General features: G+C 42.2%; 1 protein-coding gene across 2 annotated transcripts in view; it reads left to right on the forward strand.

Annotated features, from left to right (window-relative positions):
• The first annotated feature begins 422 nt into the window (after nt 1–422).
• Nucleotides 423–15,846, forward strand: part of EVA1C (eva-1 homolog C) — a 48,979-nt gene continuing 33,555 nt past the window's right edge. For both annotated transcript variants that reach the window (XM_048492389.1, XM_048492390.1), the window contains exon 1: nt 423–765. In XM_048492389.1, coding sequence (XP_048348346.1) covers nt 636–765 — 130 coding nt within the window. In that variant the 5' untranslated portion in view covers nt 423–635. The remainder of the gene's footprint in view (nt 766–15,846) is intronic.

Raw genomic sequence — 15,846 nt, forward strand, 5'->3', positions numbered from 1 at the left:
GTTACCAAAAACTCGGACACGCGTAGAAGCCTCAGCCTCTGCCCGGCCACCCCAATATGTTGCTTGCCCGAGAGAAGAACAAAGTGTCGTGCGCTCAGTGGCCTGTACCAGAAAAGTTCCCTTATTAGTGCGATCCTTGCCGGGGAGCCAGCGAGAGAGTCCACTCCGGAGCGCCCGTCCGAGGCTGCAGAGCGCAGGGGGCAGAATCCGGGCTGTGGCGCGCCCGCCTCGCGCCCGCTCTCCCGCGGCTTTTGGACGCCAGCGCCGGCGGCTCCTGTGTGCCTGCACCGGCTTTGGGAACGGCGCTTCCTTCCCTCTGCTTCCAGCAGCCGCCCCCGCCCACGCACCCTGGCTGCCTCACACGCACTTCGCTTTTGCAGCCGGGGGCCAGTCAGCGCAGGCAGGGACTTCCTCTCCGGGGAAAGTGCGCGGAAACTGCGCCAGCCCCTTGTGGCGCTCTTGCCCGCCCGCTGCTGCCCCTCACCCCCACCTCCTGGCCAGAGCTGTCCTCGTAGCCCTTGCAGGTCCCGAGAAGGACGGCAGCCACTATGCCCACGGGTCGGTGCTGCCAGCTGGGGGCTGGAGCCATCATGTGACCAGGTTGGGCTGCAGAGAACCCCCCCTTCCTCCGCACCATGAGTGAACTGGAGGCTGGGCAGCATCTAAGGCGGAGGCGACAGGTAGAGTTCAAGCTGCTGCTCACCGTCCTCTTCTGTCTGTGGCTGGTCTGCACCAAAGAGATCGCTGCGCTGGCAGACTTTTCCGGTAAGTCAACGTGGCCCCTGGGCCACTTCTTCTCAGCTCAGCATGCTCTAACCCCCCCCCCGGGGGGGGCACATTGGGAGAAGACTGGGGTTTGGGGGGCAGATCTCCTTTGAATCCCGGTGACAGCACCTACTGAACATCCTTTCAGACCTGAACAGTGAAGTAAGATATTTGCATTATAGGGTGTATGGTCAGACAGGCAGAACATTCAACAGGTGAAGGTTTTCTCAAGCATGACGAGAAATCATTACTCATCAGATTTCTCCCTGTTATTCAGATATTACATGTTAAAGAGCCCAGCAAGTGACAAACAATGACCATAACACTGATACTGGTATGTTTTGCTAAAGAAAGACTGTATCCTTACGAGATTTTTCAAGGTTTAAAAAAAATTCTGTAGTCTGGAATATGGAATAGGTCAGGATTTTGCTTAGTGAACACAAAATCTCCCTAAGCCAGAAAGAGTAGAATTGACCACTGATAACCTGAGCTCTTTTCTGAAAGCTGCATCTCCTAAAGTATGTTTAGTTAAGATTAATTTCTTACCTGGGAAGGAAAATGTATATTAGAGTACAGGAGCACTTTCTCATGCTTCACAAACAATGTTACTAGGATTACAAGTAGTTTCTTCCAGTAAACTTGACCACAGCTTCTTTTATGTTGTAGAGGTAAGTGCTGAATATACTGTAAATAGGATAGAGGTTCAGAACTGAGATTAATACCACTTTTACTGCTAAAGTCGATGTAGAAGACCTCCACATTGGTGGGATCATTTTGCATCAGCTGTGGTATAATCTTCATCTGTCATGTACACATCTGGTCCACAGTCATGTAGGCTTCTGAGGAATGAGTACAGACATAGCTCATGTAATCTATGGGGACAAGAAAGACTGAGAATGCATATGGAAAATATCTTATGTAGAAATATCCAAATAATTGTCTGTTAGGTATATTGGCAAGGTTCTAGATGAGTGAAGAAGAAATCGTACATGGGGGAGAGCAGATATGCAGGGCAGTCTTTAAAAGATGAAGTCATTGCTAAATACTGTCCAGAGATGCAGAATTTATGACAGGTCCTAACATGTACTTAGTATCAAAGAGATTTGGGGTTTGTTATTTTATTCTGGTGCACATTATTTTAACTGTTATTGTGATCCACCTTGAGCCACAAGGAAAGGTGAGGTATAATTGTTTCAATAAATAAATTGTTTACACCTTAACACAGTGTAAAAGCTCACTCATGACTTAAAAAAAACCTGTTTCAATATGTGCTAAGTGAGGGCATTTAAATGCAAAGTTTTGAGTATAAAAGTGGTATTTTATGGCTTGGGTCTAGCATGTCTGAAGGATGACCTTTATGAATCTACCTGCTCATTTTGGTCCTCTTCTAAGGGCCTGCTTCTGAAATTAGGCAAGTGGCAGCCCAGGAGAAGGTTTTCTTGGTTGTGGCACCAGACTGAGAATTCTCTTGTTTGTCCCTTTCTGTTTCTGTCTTCTGCCAGGTTCTGTCCCCTATTCTTCCATCTGACATTCTCTCAGTGATCCCTCCTTGCTGTTTTAATTGCTGTTTTGTTTGTGTATGTGTATTTTAGATTTAGTTTTACATTTAGTTATTTGTTTATGTGTTTTTGTTTGGTCTTAATGGTATTTAGAATGAGCTTTTATTATGTATGTCTTTAATGTGCTGCCTGCCTTGATAGTTCTGACAAGGGCAGTGAAAACTGGGTATAAATTTTGTACATTAAACTATTCATAATTAATCTAGAATGAAAAGATATTCATTAGTATATGGCAATTGCCTCTGCCTCCAATAATTTATGTATAGTGTCTATCAAATAAAAACTTTATGCAATAGAAGACAAAAGCCAATAACTTTAAAAGGGATTGGTTATTTCAGTGAGAAAGTGTTAAATACCGGTAAATCCGTGAGAGTAGTCTTAATATGCTCATCTATTTAAATTTTTTCTAGTTACAGTAATCTGAGTATTATAGTTCAGCAGACAAACATGCAAATGTCACTGTTCTGCTGTAAATGTGGAGAAAAAGATAACATATAGCCTTCTGGGCACATTATATTAACAGCTCTCTCTCTCTCTCTCTCTCTCTCTCTCTGTGTATGTGAGAGAGAGAGAGAGAGAGAGAGAGAGAGAGAGAGAGAGAGAGAGAGAGAGATGAAGACTGGGGCAAAGATGAGTCAACAGGATTTCTTAGATTGTCCCTCAGCCACACACAAGCAAAACAGATTAAAAAATGTTTGTTACCCTTTAGCCTGAAAAGAAACACACATCAATTGAGGCTAGCAAATAGACTTTTAAGCTCCCAAAAAGAAGAAAGAACTCAGCCAGAAAAATACAGGGAATCTCAAATTTATAACAAATAATCTTATTTAGTATGTGGTGTAAACAGAAAAAAAATGTTTAAAACATTGGGCCTGGAATACAAGCTACACATTAAAAAGAACCGGTATGAACTATTACAAAGATCTCAGACACTACAGTGATAAAACCATTAAAACTAATACAGGACCCAAATTTATAACAAATAATCTTATTTAGTATGTGGTGTAAACAGAAAAAAAATGTTTAAAACATTGGGCCTGGAATACAAGCTACACATTAAAAAGAACCGGTATGAACTATTACAAAGATCTCAGACACTGTTGGTGATAAAACCATTAAAACTAATACAGGACCAAAGATGATGATGATGATGATGATGATGATGATGATGATGATGATGATGATTTATTGTATTTATAAACCGCCCTCCCCTAGAGGGCTCAAATCTGTTTTAAAATATCCAGTTATAGTAACAATATTGGGTGTAATAATTAGGCTCTCATTTTTTCTCCCTCTTCTTAGGGTTTCCCATTTTCAGATAAAATGCCATCTTGTTTTGTGCTTATGACCACTGAAGGAAGGCTAAATGGACCAGAAAGCATATGGTCCTGTACTGCTCACTTATAATGACTGTATTACCAATAGTGTCTGAGATCTTTGTAACAGTTTACACTGCCTCTTTTTAATGTGTAGACTGTGTTCCAGGCCTTGTGTTTTTAACAACTTTTTGTGTACACCATATAATTAACATAATTATTTTGTTATAAATTTTCCTAGTAAGTAGGCCTTCTCATAACAAGTGACAAGAGCATAATTCTGATTCTCTGGTTATATTATATAATAATTTAAACTTAAAGACTAATGGCTCCATCTGGGGGAGAGGGCCAAGGGAGTTGTGGAGGCAGTGAGTCCCTACACTGGTAGATTTGCCTTCCCTGGGGCACTTACCTCCACAATGACTGCTGCAACCCCGCAGGTCTGCCGACATTCCAAGAGTGCATCAGAGATTCTGGTGCCTGTGGCATGAACTTAGCCCATTGAGCCCAGTGGAGGACTTTTTAGCTGTGGGGAGGGTTTTTTGTATTTTGCCTCCCAGTGCAGCTGAAAAGTCCTCTGGAGGAGGTAGGGCGCTGACACAGCACATGGCCCCTGGCCACCCCAGGGCTCTGAATTGGGCTGAGTCTAGTTATCTTACTGAAGGTCTACCTTCTGAAACAGTCTTTTCAAAGTCTTTTCATTTTTTATTATTAGACTTAACTTCTTAGCATTACCAGACATTTGGCATTTTTCTCAGGGAGTGCCACTTTGCCAGTCACTCTTTTGATCTTAAAACTGCCTCACTGAAGTTTCCACTGATCAGTCTGTGCTTCCTATTTGCACATGAGACAAATAATCTTCCCATTCTCTATCTGATAATACTGAAAAATGCAGTCTTCGTAAGTTTCTTATCTGATTGCCACTAAAACACGGGGAAGCCTAGTAGCACATTAGAGAACAACAACATTTTCAAGGGATAAGCTTTTTTGAGAGTCAAATGTCTAAACAAAGGGATCTTTGACTCTTGAAAGCTTATAGTCCTAAAATCATGTTACTCTCTAAGGTGCAACCAGAAGTGTGTCAAAAGTCTGAGCTGATGCCTATTTTTATCAGAAAAGAAGGGCAGTGTTTCTTTTCTTTTGAAAACTCCTGACATGTTACAATTATTCTTCGTATCATCTATTTAAATGTGTCTGTCAAAGCACCCAGAAGATTAATTGCTTTGCCTGTTAGTATTTATTAGTAGTATTGCTTAGTATTTCCTAGTAAGATGTATCTTGAATTTGCCTGCCAGCATTGAAATGTTACAATCTATATTCAAAATGGCTGTTGTGGGTTTTCCAGGCTGTGTGGCTTTGGTCTGGTAACTGTAGCTCTTAATGCTTTATCCACATTTATGGCTGGCATCTCCAGAGGCTTGTAAGATGTGTTTTCCCCCTCCATAGCACGGTATGGAGTGTTTTGTGTAGCTGGGTATTTGTGTTGTCCATCTCTGAAGTGGAAGGATGAGGTGTATTTGCATGTGTCAGAGTGGGGTTCATTTTCATGTGCAGCACATTTCTGTCTTACTGTCCTATATCCCATTTTGTTTTCAGTCCATGAACATGTGATAATTATCAGCATTTGTTCGTTATGTTCCCCTTCATGACTGTTAGTCACTACCCTCAATTCCTGGCCACCCAATTATTGGCTTATTATCAAAGCAGCAATAACTTGAGAGGTAAACACCTCTCCTAGTACTCTAATAGCAAAGTTATAGGCAAGATACAGACCATCAGTCCTTGTGTTGGTATGGTTGTGGAGAACCCATTGCTCCAGTCTTTTCCAGTGTCTCATCATGAAGATAATCTGAGAGTAATAGGAAGGAGATGATGATTCCATTACTGTGATGATAGCAATGAATGGAACACAGATTACATCCACTGTAGAACAATATCTGAAAACAATACAGAAGAATGAGATTGCCAGCATTTTTGTTCATGTACAGCCTTGAATATGGCATGACAGATAAAGAACAATGGGTTCAACCACGTCCGTTACTGCGTTTCCATGCTGGGTAATGCTGTACCTGATATACTATTGCCTATCATGCACACCACTGTGTGGGAGATATTACTATTGTCTATTGAATTAGGAAAGGTTATTACGCCTGTATACCACTAACTATTATTCCAAGAGATTAGTTAGTTCTTGGGTTTGTTTTTTTGGGTTTTTTGCTGTCAGGTTGCAGCCAACAACCCTGTAGGGTTTGCAAGACAAGATACATTCAGAAGTGGTTTGCCATTGCCTGCCATTGCATAGCATCTCTGGTCTTGCTTAGAAATTGCCCAACGAAATAATAATTTAGGACTGACTCTCCTCAGCTTCTGACATCTGTCAAGATCTAACCTAAGCCATCCAGGTCAGGATGCTAGGAAACACCAAACTATGTTGCCGTGGCTCTTTCCATCACTATAGTGCTGAATTAGCTGAAAGTCTTATTACATCAGCAAAAGATTTTGCTCAGTGAATTGAAAAAGGCCATAAGACACTCCTGTCTGGGCAGGAGGCTTCAGCATTATTGTTTGGTATTGCCTAGCAACTCTAAAATGCGACTGAAATCTTACAACATATCCTCACAAGATCTTAGCAGACATTTTGGCATTGCTAGGAAACCTTTGAATACTGATTAAGATGCAGCAAGATTCTGGTGGTATAATGTTTGTTTGTTTGTTTATACATTTCTCTACTTCCTCTCCAGACCTGCTTGAGGAGGCTGTCAACTAAAACAGGAAAATTGTGGAATTTGTTGAAGGGGTAGCAGACATGTAGACTGCAAAGGGGAATGGGGTTGCCAGCTCTTGCTTGGGAAATTCCTGGGGATTTGGGGGAGGTTCCTGGGAGTTTGCAGAAGGAATTCATTAGGGTTGGGATGTTATAGAGTCTGCTCTGTGAACCCTTCATCTCCTTCAAACAGACTCAAGGCAGACCTCTGTAGTTGGGAGATCAGTTGTAAATCTGGCTCCAACATGAGGTTGGCAACCCTAGAAGGGAAAGAGAATTATGAGGGGATGAAAGGGGGAAGTAAGTTCAGAAAAAAAGGAGGGAACTGGAACGGATGGGAACACAGGGCAAGGAGACAGTGGCAAGAGTGTGATATGATTTACCAAAAGTACCTGCAGAAGCCCCTGCTGACTTGAGTGAAGCTGTTGTGGTGGAGCACAGAGGGAGTGACAGTCCTGAAAACAAGAGGAACCAAAGCCATGAAGGGCTTTGTATTGATAGCCAGTGCCCAGTCACAAATGGGCAGCCAGTGGAACATCTGCAGAATGGGAGTAATATGCATGCTATTTCTAACTCCTGATAATAGCCAAGCTTTATAAATGCTTTTCTTCACTATCTCTTGGATCTGGGCTTTCCAGCTAAACTCTAATGAATGGCTCTTTTTCCTAGTCAACAAACCATTACTTTTAACAAGGCATTTCATTTCCTGGGCACAGCAAGGATTTTCTTCAAAACCTGAATCTGGACAATCCCCAAAATTCTAGTTCCCCCTTTCAAGAGCATGACCTGCTTTTGACCCCTTCTTTTGACATGCCAATGTGGAGGAAAATTCTGTACTTAACAAATAAAATATTACATAAACTTTCTAAACCCCTCTGGTTTTAAGGGACATTGCAAGCTAATACTATTATTACTGAGGTGCCTTCCCTTTCTGCCTTATTGGAGAGTAAGAAAAGAAATGATGAACACTATGTGGAGTGATGGAAATGCTAGCTATGTTCAGATACAGTAGCTACATAATTTCCTCATTGCCTGGTCAACTGCAATCTGATGAAGAAGCATTTATTCCCTTTTGCCTGACGTTTCCCTGCAGTCCTCCCCACTCTGTGGTTTTTTCCCCTTCAAAAATGTTTTCTTTTTACAGAAACTGGTTCTGCACCAGCTTGCTAGCTTCTCAAAGTTATTACCCACTTATCAGGAAAAGCCCAAAAATTGATAAGTTTTTGAACTACGACTTCAGTATAAGCTTAAGTAAAGTTGACACTGTATGTACTCAGAGATACAGTTTAAAGAAAAACTCTGGAAGGTATCAGTAGAAAAGAAAGTGAAGGTAAGGTCAGTGAAGCTTGTATCACAAAACAAAACGGGCAATAACTGAGTATATGGAATAACTGGAGCACCCTTATCTTTCCCACTGGTAAATATCTCTATGGATAGGGTGTCAGATCACTTTGACCGAAGGCCCAACTTAGATTTAGTATCTGTCCCTGCATAGGCCCATGGATACTCATGGATCCAGTCTGTTTCTAGAATGGTCTGTGTGATCCAAAGCCCACTGGAGTTGGTAGAGGACTGCCATCTGCAGCTCTCTGAAGCCATCGATGAGATCACTCCCTGATATCCTCTTCATTCTTGTGCCAACCTGTCTCCCTAGTATACTGAGGAGCTGCAGCTGATGAAGCAGGATCTAAGACAACCAGAGCAAATTTGGCAGTGAACTTGTGATGAAGCTGCAAGAATATGTTTTAGGGTGTTTATGAAATCCCATGAGATGGTAGTGAAGGCTGCAAAAAGAAATTCTGCGCTATTTCACTTGCATCCACTAGCTCATGCCTGGTGCAAATATTTCGGATAATTAGGTGTCTTACAGCCCCCCTCTGAAGGGTCTGAAAAGATTAATTTGGCAATTAGCTGTTAGGCTTTTGTGTGCTTCTTTGCAGATAAAGTCTTGTTACTCCAACACGACCTCCCAGGAAACGTTGATACAGTAGGGGAATTGGAAGCCCCTTTGCAGACTCAGGACCCATATCGAACTGTTTCAGTCTGCTTTCCCAGGCCAATGTGGACAAAACAGTAGCAACTATGAAGCCTACTACTTGTCATATTGATCTGTGCCCATCATGGCTTCTTAAAGTCATCAGCAATGAAGTATGGGTACCTGTTGGAAATTATCAACCTTTTCCACAAATTGGGGATATTTGCAGGGTAGCTAAAAGAGGCAGTGGTATGATCACTTTTAAAGAAGCCATCTCTGGATCCTTCTGGTCCAACCAACTACCCTCCAGTATCGAATTTGTCATTCCTTGGCAAGATAGTTCAGATGGTGGTTGCTGAGCAGTTTCAGATGTTTTTAGATGATGCATCTGCTCTGAATCCAATCCAGTCCAGCTTCTGACCTGGCCATGGGATGGAGACTGTGCTGGTTGCCCTCTTGGATGAGTTCTGGCTCCAGCTAGACCAGTGGTTCTCAATCTTCCTAATGCCACGACCCTTTAATACAATTCCTCATGTTGTGGTGACCCCCAACCCTAATGTTTATCCATTTTACAGATGGAGAACACTGATGCAGAGAGTCTTAGGCGACCCCTGTGAAAGGGTCATTCAACCCCCAAAGGGGTCCCGACCCCCAGGTTGAGAACCACTGAGCTAGACCAAGGTGGGTCAGTACTGCTGTTGCTGTTTGATCTACCAGCAGCACTTGACATGGTCAACCATGGTCTTTTGACCTGCTGCCTCACTGTCACTGGGATTTGGGGTATGGCCTTGCAGTGGCTGGTCTCATTCTCTAGGGTTGGGGATAGTGGATGGCACTTGGGGAGAGGATGTTCCAGTGACATCTGTTCCTTGTGTGGTGCTGCAGGAATCAGTCTTCTCACCAATGTTATTTAATATCTACATGCGACTTCTGGTGCAACTGGTCTGGAGATTTGGGCCGGGTTGCCATCAATATGCTGAAGATCCCCAGCTTCTTCTGTTGATGGAAGACCAGCCAGCAATTGCCCCTGATACTTTGACCAGGTGCCTGGAAGCCATGGTGGAATGGTTGATAAAAAAAAACCAGACTGAAATTGAGGTCCTGTGGCTGGGCTAAAGGGGTCGGAGGGGAGTTTTCAGATGCCAAAATTAGTTGGAGTGGCATTAACACCTGCCACATCCATTAAAAGATGTAGTGTTATCCTCCCTCTATGTGGAGGTCCAGGTCACACATATGGCCAAAGAGGCCTTTTTCTAACTCTGCCTGACTAATCAGCTGGTCCCTTATCTGTCACATTCGGACCTACCTACAATGATCCATGCAACAGTCACCTCCAGGCTGGACTACTGTAACTTGCTGTATACCAGCCTGCCCTTGAGATTTCTCCGGAAGCTACAGCTGGTCCAGAATGCAGCAGCAAATGTTCTTTCAGAGACCCTTGCAAGACATATTCAACCTGTGCTTCCCCAGCTGCTCCGGTTTCAGGTTGAATTCCAGGCCAGGTACAAGGTTTGATGTTAACCTTTAAGACCTTGAGTGATCTGGGATTGTTGTATCTGTGAAACTGCCTCTCCCCATATTGCGCCTGGACAGCATTGCACTCTGCTATAAGTAACCTCCGAGTGGTCCAGGGACAGGGCTTTTTTTGGCTCTGACCCCAGCCTGGTAGAACTCTCTGTCAGTGGAGACTAGGGCCCTGAAGGACTTAGCTCAGTTTTGCAGGGCCTGCAAGACAGAGTTGTTCCACTGGGTCTTTGTTGAGGCAGCTACAGGGTTTCCAACTCACTGACCTCACACTCTGCCCCTCCTCTTCCTTCCAATCCCTCCCTCCCTCCCCACTGTTATATATCTGAACCAGATTAGGGCAGGGAGTGTTAAATCAGATAAAGATGGGGTTTTCCCCTATTGGAACACTGGTAAACTGTTTTAAAATAATTGTCACAATGCCACTGAGAAATGATAATTTAATATTTTGCTACTTTCATTTTAATTGAATTGTTATGTATTATGTTTTATTTTTGCATCTGTTAGCCACTCTGAGCCCAGCTTTTTGCTGGAAGAACAGAATATTGAGTCTAATAAATAAATAAATACCCCCAAATGGACTATATGTAATTAAATTAATTCTTATATTTAGCCACATGCATTTGTGGATACATTTATGTTTTGTGTACAACCAACATATCAATTTATCAATATTATAAAGCATAACAGTACATTAAGTGTAGAGGTTTGAAATCCAGAGGAAATTAAAAGAAATTAAGTAAAATATTATTAGAAAGTAGGGTTATCTGTCATTCAAAATGAAATGAAATAGAATTTTTTTTATTCTGAATTTTTCTTTGTTCTATGATGGTTGAAGAACAGGGGATATTTATATAATCTGTACTGACAAATATAATGTTTTAGGCCTAGGTCCAGAAGCGTAGCAAGGGGGGAAAGCGCCTGGAGCACTGGTGCATCCTCCACCCCTGGACTGCCCTCATCACACCCCCAGTGGGGCATGTGCCCAGTGCGTCACGCGCCCCCCTGTCCCTTTGGAGCTACGCCTCTGCCTAGGTCTGATTAATAGATCACAGATATTTTGATATACTTTAGGCATGAAAAGACTAGATAGCTGACATGTGTATATGCTTGTGTTAATTTGTATATTTAGCAAAGCCTCATGGGTATACTGTTGAAATGATCACCATAACACTAAAAGGTGGTCTAAAGCAGGACTGGGCTAGCTAATACATCAAGCGGTTGTTGATTGAGAAGTACTGAAAGCAGTCTTATCTGAAGCACAAATCTTTGGAGCTGAAAAGGGACAGAATAGAAAGAGCTGGATTTGTTAGCTGGAAGAACTGAACTATTTTCTGTGAGAACTGCAGTTCCTGGAAAGGGTTGAGCAATCTTTCTTCAGAGCAGCAGTGAATGGAGAGAGGAAAGAACAGGACTTGCCATAGCTGAACTGAAGGGATGCATTGAAGCATCCTAGTACAGAGCTGCCCTGACAGAAAAGGGAAACGTCTCCTAGGGTAACTGCGAATTTGGAAGACTCATCTGATGTCTTTCTAGGAAGACCTCCTGCTGTGGCAAGAAGGATTTTTGGGGATTCTGCAGCAGACTTGGTCTCAGAAAGAGCACATGGTGCTGCCTGCAAGAGACTGTGAAGAGGACTCTGGTTTATGATAGTGGTTAGTGAATCAGTGGTGTTACCTTTGGGAATGTTTTCACAAATGCCTTCTGTTGTAGTTTAATAACTACATTTATATTTTGAGTTTATTAGAATTACTTTAGACTTTGAACCTGTGGATTCAAGGGGTTACATTTATGTTTGTGTGATCCTGCTTACAAAAGGGAAATAATTCAATGCTACAGTTGTTAACCAAACAATAGCTTTACAAGTCATAGAAATACATCGAGAGGTACAGTTTATCAAAAGTGAATTAGTGCTGGGCTAGGCAGATTAGCCATTAAGGTATGGTGACCAGCCGTCCCGCTTTTGGTGGGACATTCCCGCCTTTAACGAACTTGTCCTGCGTCCTGCGGGTTTCCCCCAAAGTCCCGGGTTTTGGAAGGCTGCCGCACTGCCTTCTGGGGCACAAGGCAGTGCGGCAGCCTCCCGCTAGCTGTCAAACGCAGGGAGTTACCACCACGGCATTCTACAGAGGCTGCAGCCGTTTCCTCGCCTCTGTGACAGGGTAGGGGAAACGGCAGCGCCTCAGGAAGGCTGCAAGGCCCTACAAGCGGTTGTGCATGAGTGTGCTAGCGCAAGATTGGGGTCAGCCCACCCCTCTGTCCCGGTTAGCGAAGGTGACCATGTGGTCACCTTACATTAAGGTCACCTGGGAAAGATCTGGTGGGCTTGTGGCCTTCAAGTTCACATGGTCATGGACCCTGCAAGGGAAGATGGAGCCGCCACAACTGTGAGCTGGAAGTCCCTGCTCCTTACAATGTGGGTGGGCGTGAGCTTGGCAGAAGCTGTAGCAGTCCTGCTCCTTCCCTTCCCTTCCATTGGGGGTAGTGGGGCCAGGGTGGGCTGAGTCCTCTTCATCCATCCATTCCCTGTCCATTGAGGTTGTGGGCTGGGGTAAGGAGGTTGAGGCCTCTATGTCTGCCCCTAAAGGCACGAATAATGTCATACGCTCAAGCTGTATTATCACACCATAATTTGACAACAAGGTTGATAGCATTTAAATTAGGAGATTTAAAGATTGCATAGGGTGAATGACAGAATGCACAAATTGGTTTCCAGTGTACGACAATCAGGATTTAGACATTGTAATGGAATTAATATACATATATCCATCAGAATTAACTTCAAACTTTCACTTCCAAAGTGGAGTTAAGCACTTTCAAAATGGATGGCAAGCAGGCAAGACTGGCCGAGCCCTACCCATCACAACTGATACGTATCAGATAAATCAAAGTGACTTTTTTGTTTTTATGATGGATGGAATGACAATAGTTCTTCAAGAAAAGTGCCAAAAGTAAGGGAATGCAGAGAACAGAGCATATCAGCAGTTTTATGAGTCTAACTGGTAAGAGATTGGTGAAGTTGTCTGAAGGCAGTGAAAGCAATACTAAGTCCTATCAGGGGGGAATAAAGAGAATTTAACTGAGGCCAGTTGACAGAGGTGATAATTTTTTCATAGAAGTGACCTGAGGTACTAGATGCTCTTTTGAAATTCACACAGTTTTGCACCATTACTAAAGAAGACATATGGAATGTATCAAGCCTTAAACCTTGATTCAGTGAGAGAATATAATAATACAGTTCTCATAATTCCAAAAGTATTCTCCATGTTGACTTCTATATAATATGGTAAAAACAGTCTTTTATACATTCATCATCGTTTGGGGGGATGGTTCCTAAAAGATATCTTAGTAACATATTTAGCATGTTTGTTTTTCCTCAACACATAGAAAAACTGTGTTCTGAACAAGAACAAAAGGTTGTGTTCTTGGCTTAGGTTCAATAGTGGTGTAATTCGATTTTATCTTTGGTTCAGTACAATTAAACCAGATACACATTTGACCTTGAAAGTAAGGGTTTTGAAAGTTAAAGTAACAGTGACCCATTAAACATTTTTTGCACATCAAACAAATATAATGTGCGCATGGGAACAGATTGTGGCTGCAGTCCCAAGAAGATATGCATACTCAGTTTGTTTGATGTTTCTCAGCATAGCAGTTTCCACTGCCAAAGAGAAAGTCAGGACCACTGCTTGTCTCTTCAGTAATAACAGCCGTTGTGACAAAATACGGCAAAGTTCACTTTCACACATATTGTTCCTTGGATCATGGTTACATGTTGGTCATCGTTTGCTGCTTTACAGCTCAAGACCAGATATCTGCAAAAGAGAAAGTCTTGCAGTTGAAAGCTAGACTTTCAAAGTGAACATCTATCTCCCTTATCACCAAGGGTTAAGAAAATGCCAGCTGCTGGCAAAATGCCTGAATTTGAAAATAAGACTATTGTATAAGAGTGCTTTCCCCTGTGTGGCAATGCTGCCTCTCCTGTTGCTACTATGAGAATATGGATTGCAAGCCCACACTGCAAGAATTTGAGTAATGTTTACAATCTGCAATGAAAACAGAAAAAGATAAAGAGTTAGCTTTGTGTGTTTGTTCCTGGCTCACACACTGCTTGCAAAGGCTATAGGATAGAGACTGAAAAATATCCAAGAATGCAGCAAGTGCCAAAAAAGAAGTCAGATATAAATGTGAAATAGTGATATCGTAGATAGTGAGGGTTTGTGTTGCACTGTTAATGTGTATCTTGCCCTATCTGTTAACCTCGTCACAGATTTACCAGTGCAGTCCTAAGCAGTGTTATATACCCTTCTAAATACTTTGATTTTATGGGCTTAGAAGGATCCAACTCTGCTTAAGATTTCACTGTAAATCACTGAATAAAGAACCCATTAAATTTAAGTAATTAATTAATTGTGATATGTAGCCTGACTGATCTTTAAGGATCAGAGTGAATACCAAAAAAAATCAGCAAAATACAGCAAACTGACCCTGTTTCCTTTCTTTTCCTTAATTTTCAAGTTTCATTAATTTTTAAGATTAGTTATAATATTCATAATATTGGCATAGGCTTAGTATTATGTTTGGTTAGCTGATGCCTTTAAATTAATTACATTCTGCAAAAAAGTCTGCTACTTCACAAGAATCATAATTGTACAATGTTTGCTAGTATGAAACATTGACCAAGCACATTTTGGGAACGTTTCTAAGTAGGTCTACCCCAAAATAAACCAATTTTCCCCCAGGAAGTCTTTGTCACTTTGTCAGCTGTTTCTGTTTGAAAACCATTTGTAAGGTAGTAGGTAATCCTATCAACACTGCAGATGGTGATACAGTTGTGAACACCACTCTACAATCTCTTTGGCCTTGTCCTTCCTTGCTAGGTTGGTTGCCTGCTGATATTGTTGTAAATTTTTTATGAACGTTGGTGCATCTCTTGGACATAGATTGTAGAGGAATGATGGACGAGGCTTTTAAAAGTCTAGCCAATAATCTGTGGGAAACTTCAGACTATTCTGAAATTCTGAAATGATGCAATAAGTAATAAAAAATAGATGGTAAACAGTGTCTGTTTATTGTCCAGAATGGACTGAAGCATTGTAAATGGTGTGATTAAAATATAGGCAATTTTCTGTGCTCTGTCAATTCTCTGTGATCTTCAAGCCCCTAAAATAAGACTCTGCAATACTCTCTTTCCATAAAAGCATTCAGTTATTAAATGCTATGATGGTGTAGAGCAGGGGTAGGGAACCTGTGGCTCTCCAGATGTTCAGGAACTACAATTCCCATCAGCCTCTGCCAGCATGGCCAATTGGCCATGTTGGTAGGGGCTGATGGGAATTGTAGTTCCTGAACATCTGGAGAGCCGCAGGTTCCCTACCCCTGGTGTAGAGAATATGGTGCAGTGGCGTAGGAGATTAAGAGCTCGTGTATCTAATCTGGAGGAACCGGGTTGGATTCCCAGCTCTGCCGCCTGAGCTGTGGAGGCTTATCTGGGGAATTCAGATTAGCCTGTACACTCCCACACACGCCAGCTGGGTGACCTTGGGCTAGTCACAGCTTCTCGGAGCTCTCTCAGCCCCGCCCACCTCACAGGGTGTTTGTTGTGAGGGGGGAAGGGCAAGGAGATTGTAAGCCCCTTTGAGTCTCCTACAGGAGAGAAAGGGGGGGATATAAATCCAAACTATTATTATTATTATTATTATTATTATTATTATTATTATTATTATTATTATTATTATTATTATTATTATTATTATTTTATACACAGCATGTGGTATTGTGATAGTTCTTTCCTGAAGCAACAATTCTTCAATATAATTGGGGATTATAAAAGGCACCTAATTTGTAATTTGTAACTCTTTTTTGAGAAATAATCCCCTTAATTAGTCCCATGTGTGTTTTCCCATTACTTCTCAAGGCTAGCCTTATCTGCAAGAGCACAAT

Source organism: Sphaerodactylus townsendi, linkage group LG04 (assembly GCF_021028975.2).
Source record: "Sphaerodactylus townsendi isolate TG3544 linkage group LG04, MPM_Stown_v2.3, whole genome shotgun sequence".
Classification (NCBI taxonomy): domain Eukaryota; kingdom Metazoa; phylum Chordata; class Lepidosauria; order Squamata; family Sphaerodactylidae; genus Sphaerodactylus; species Sphaerodactylus townsendi.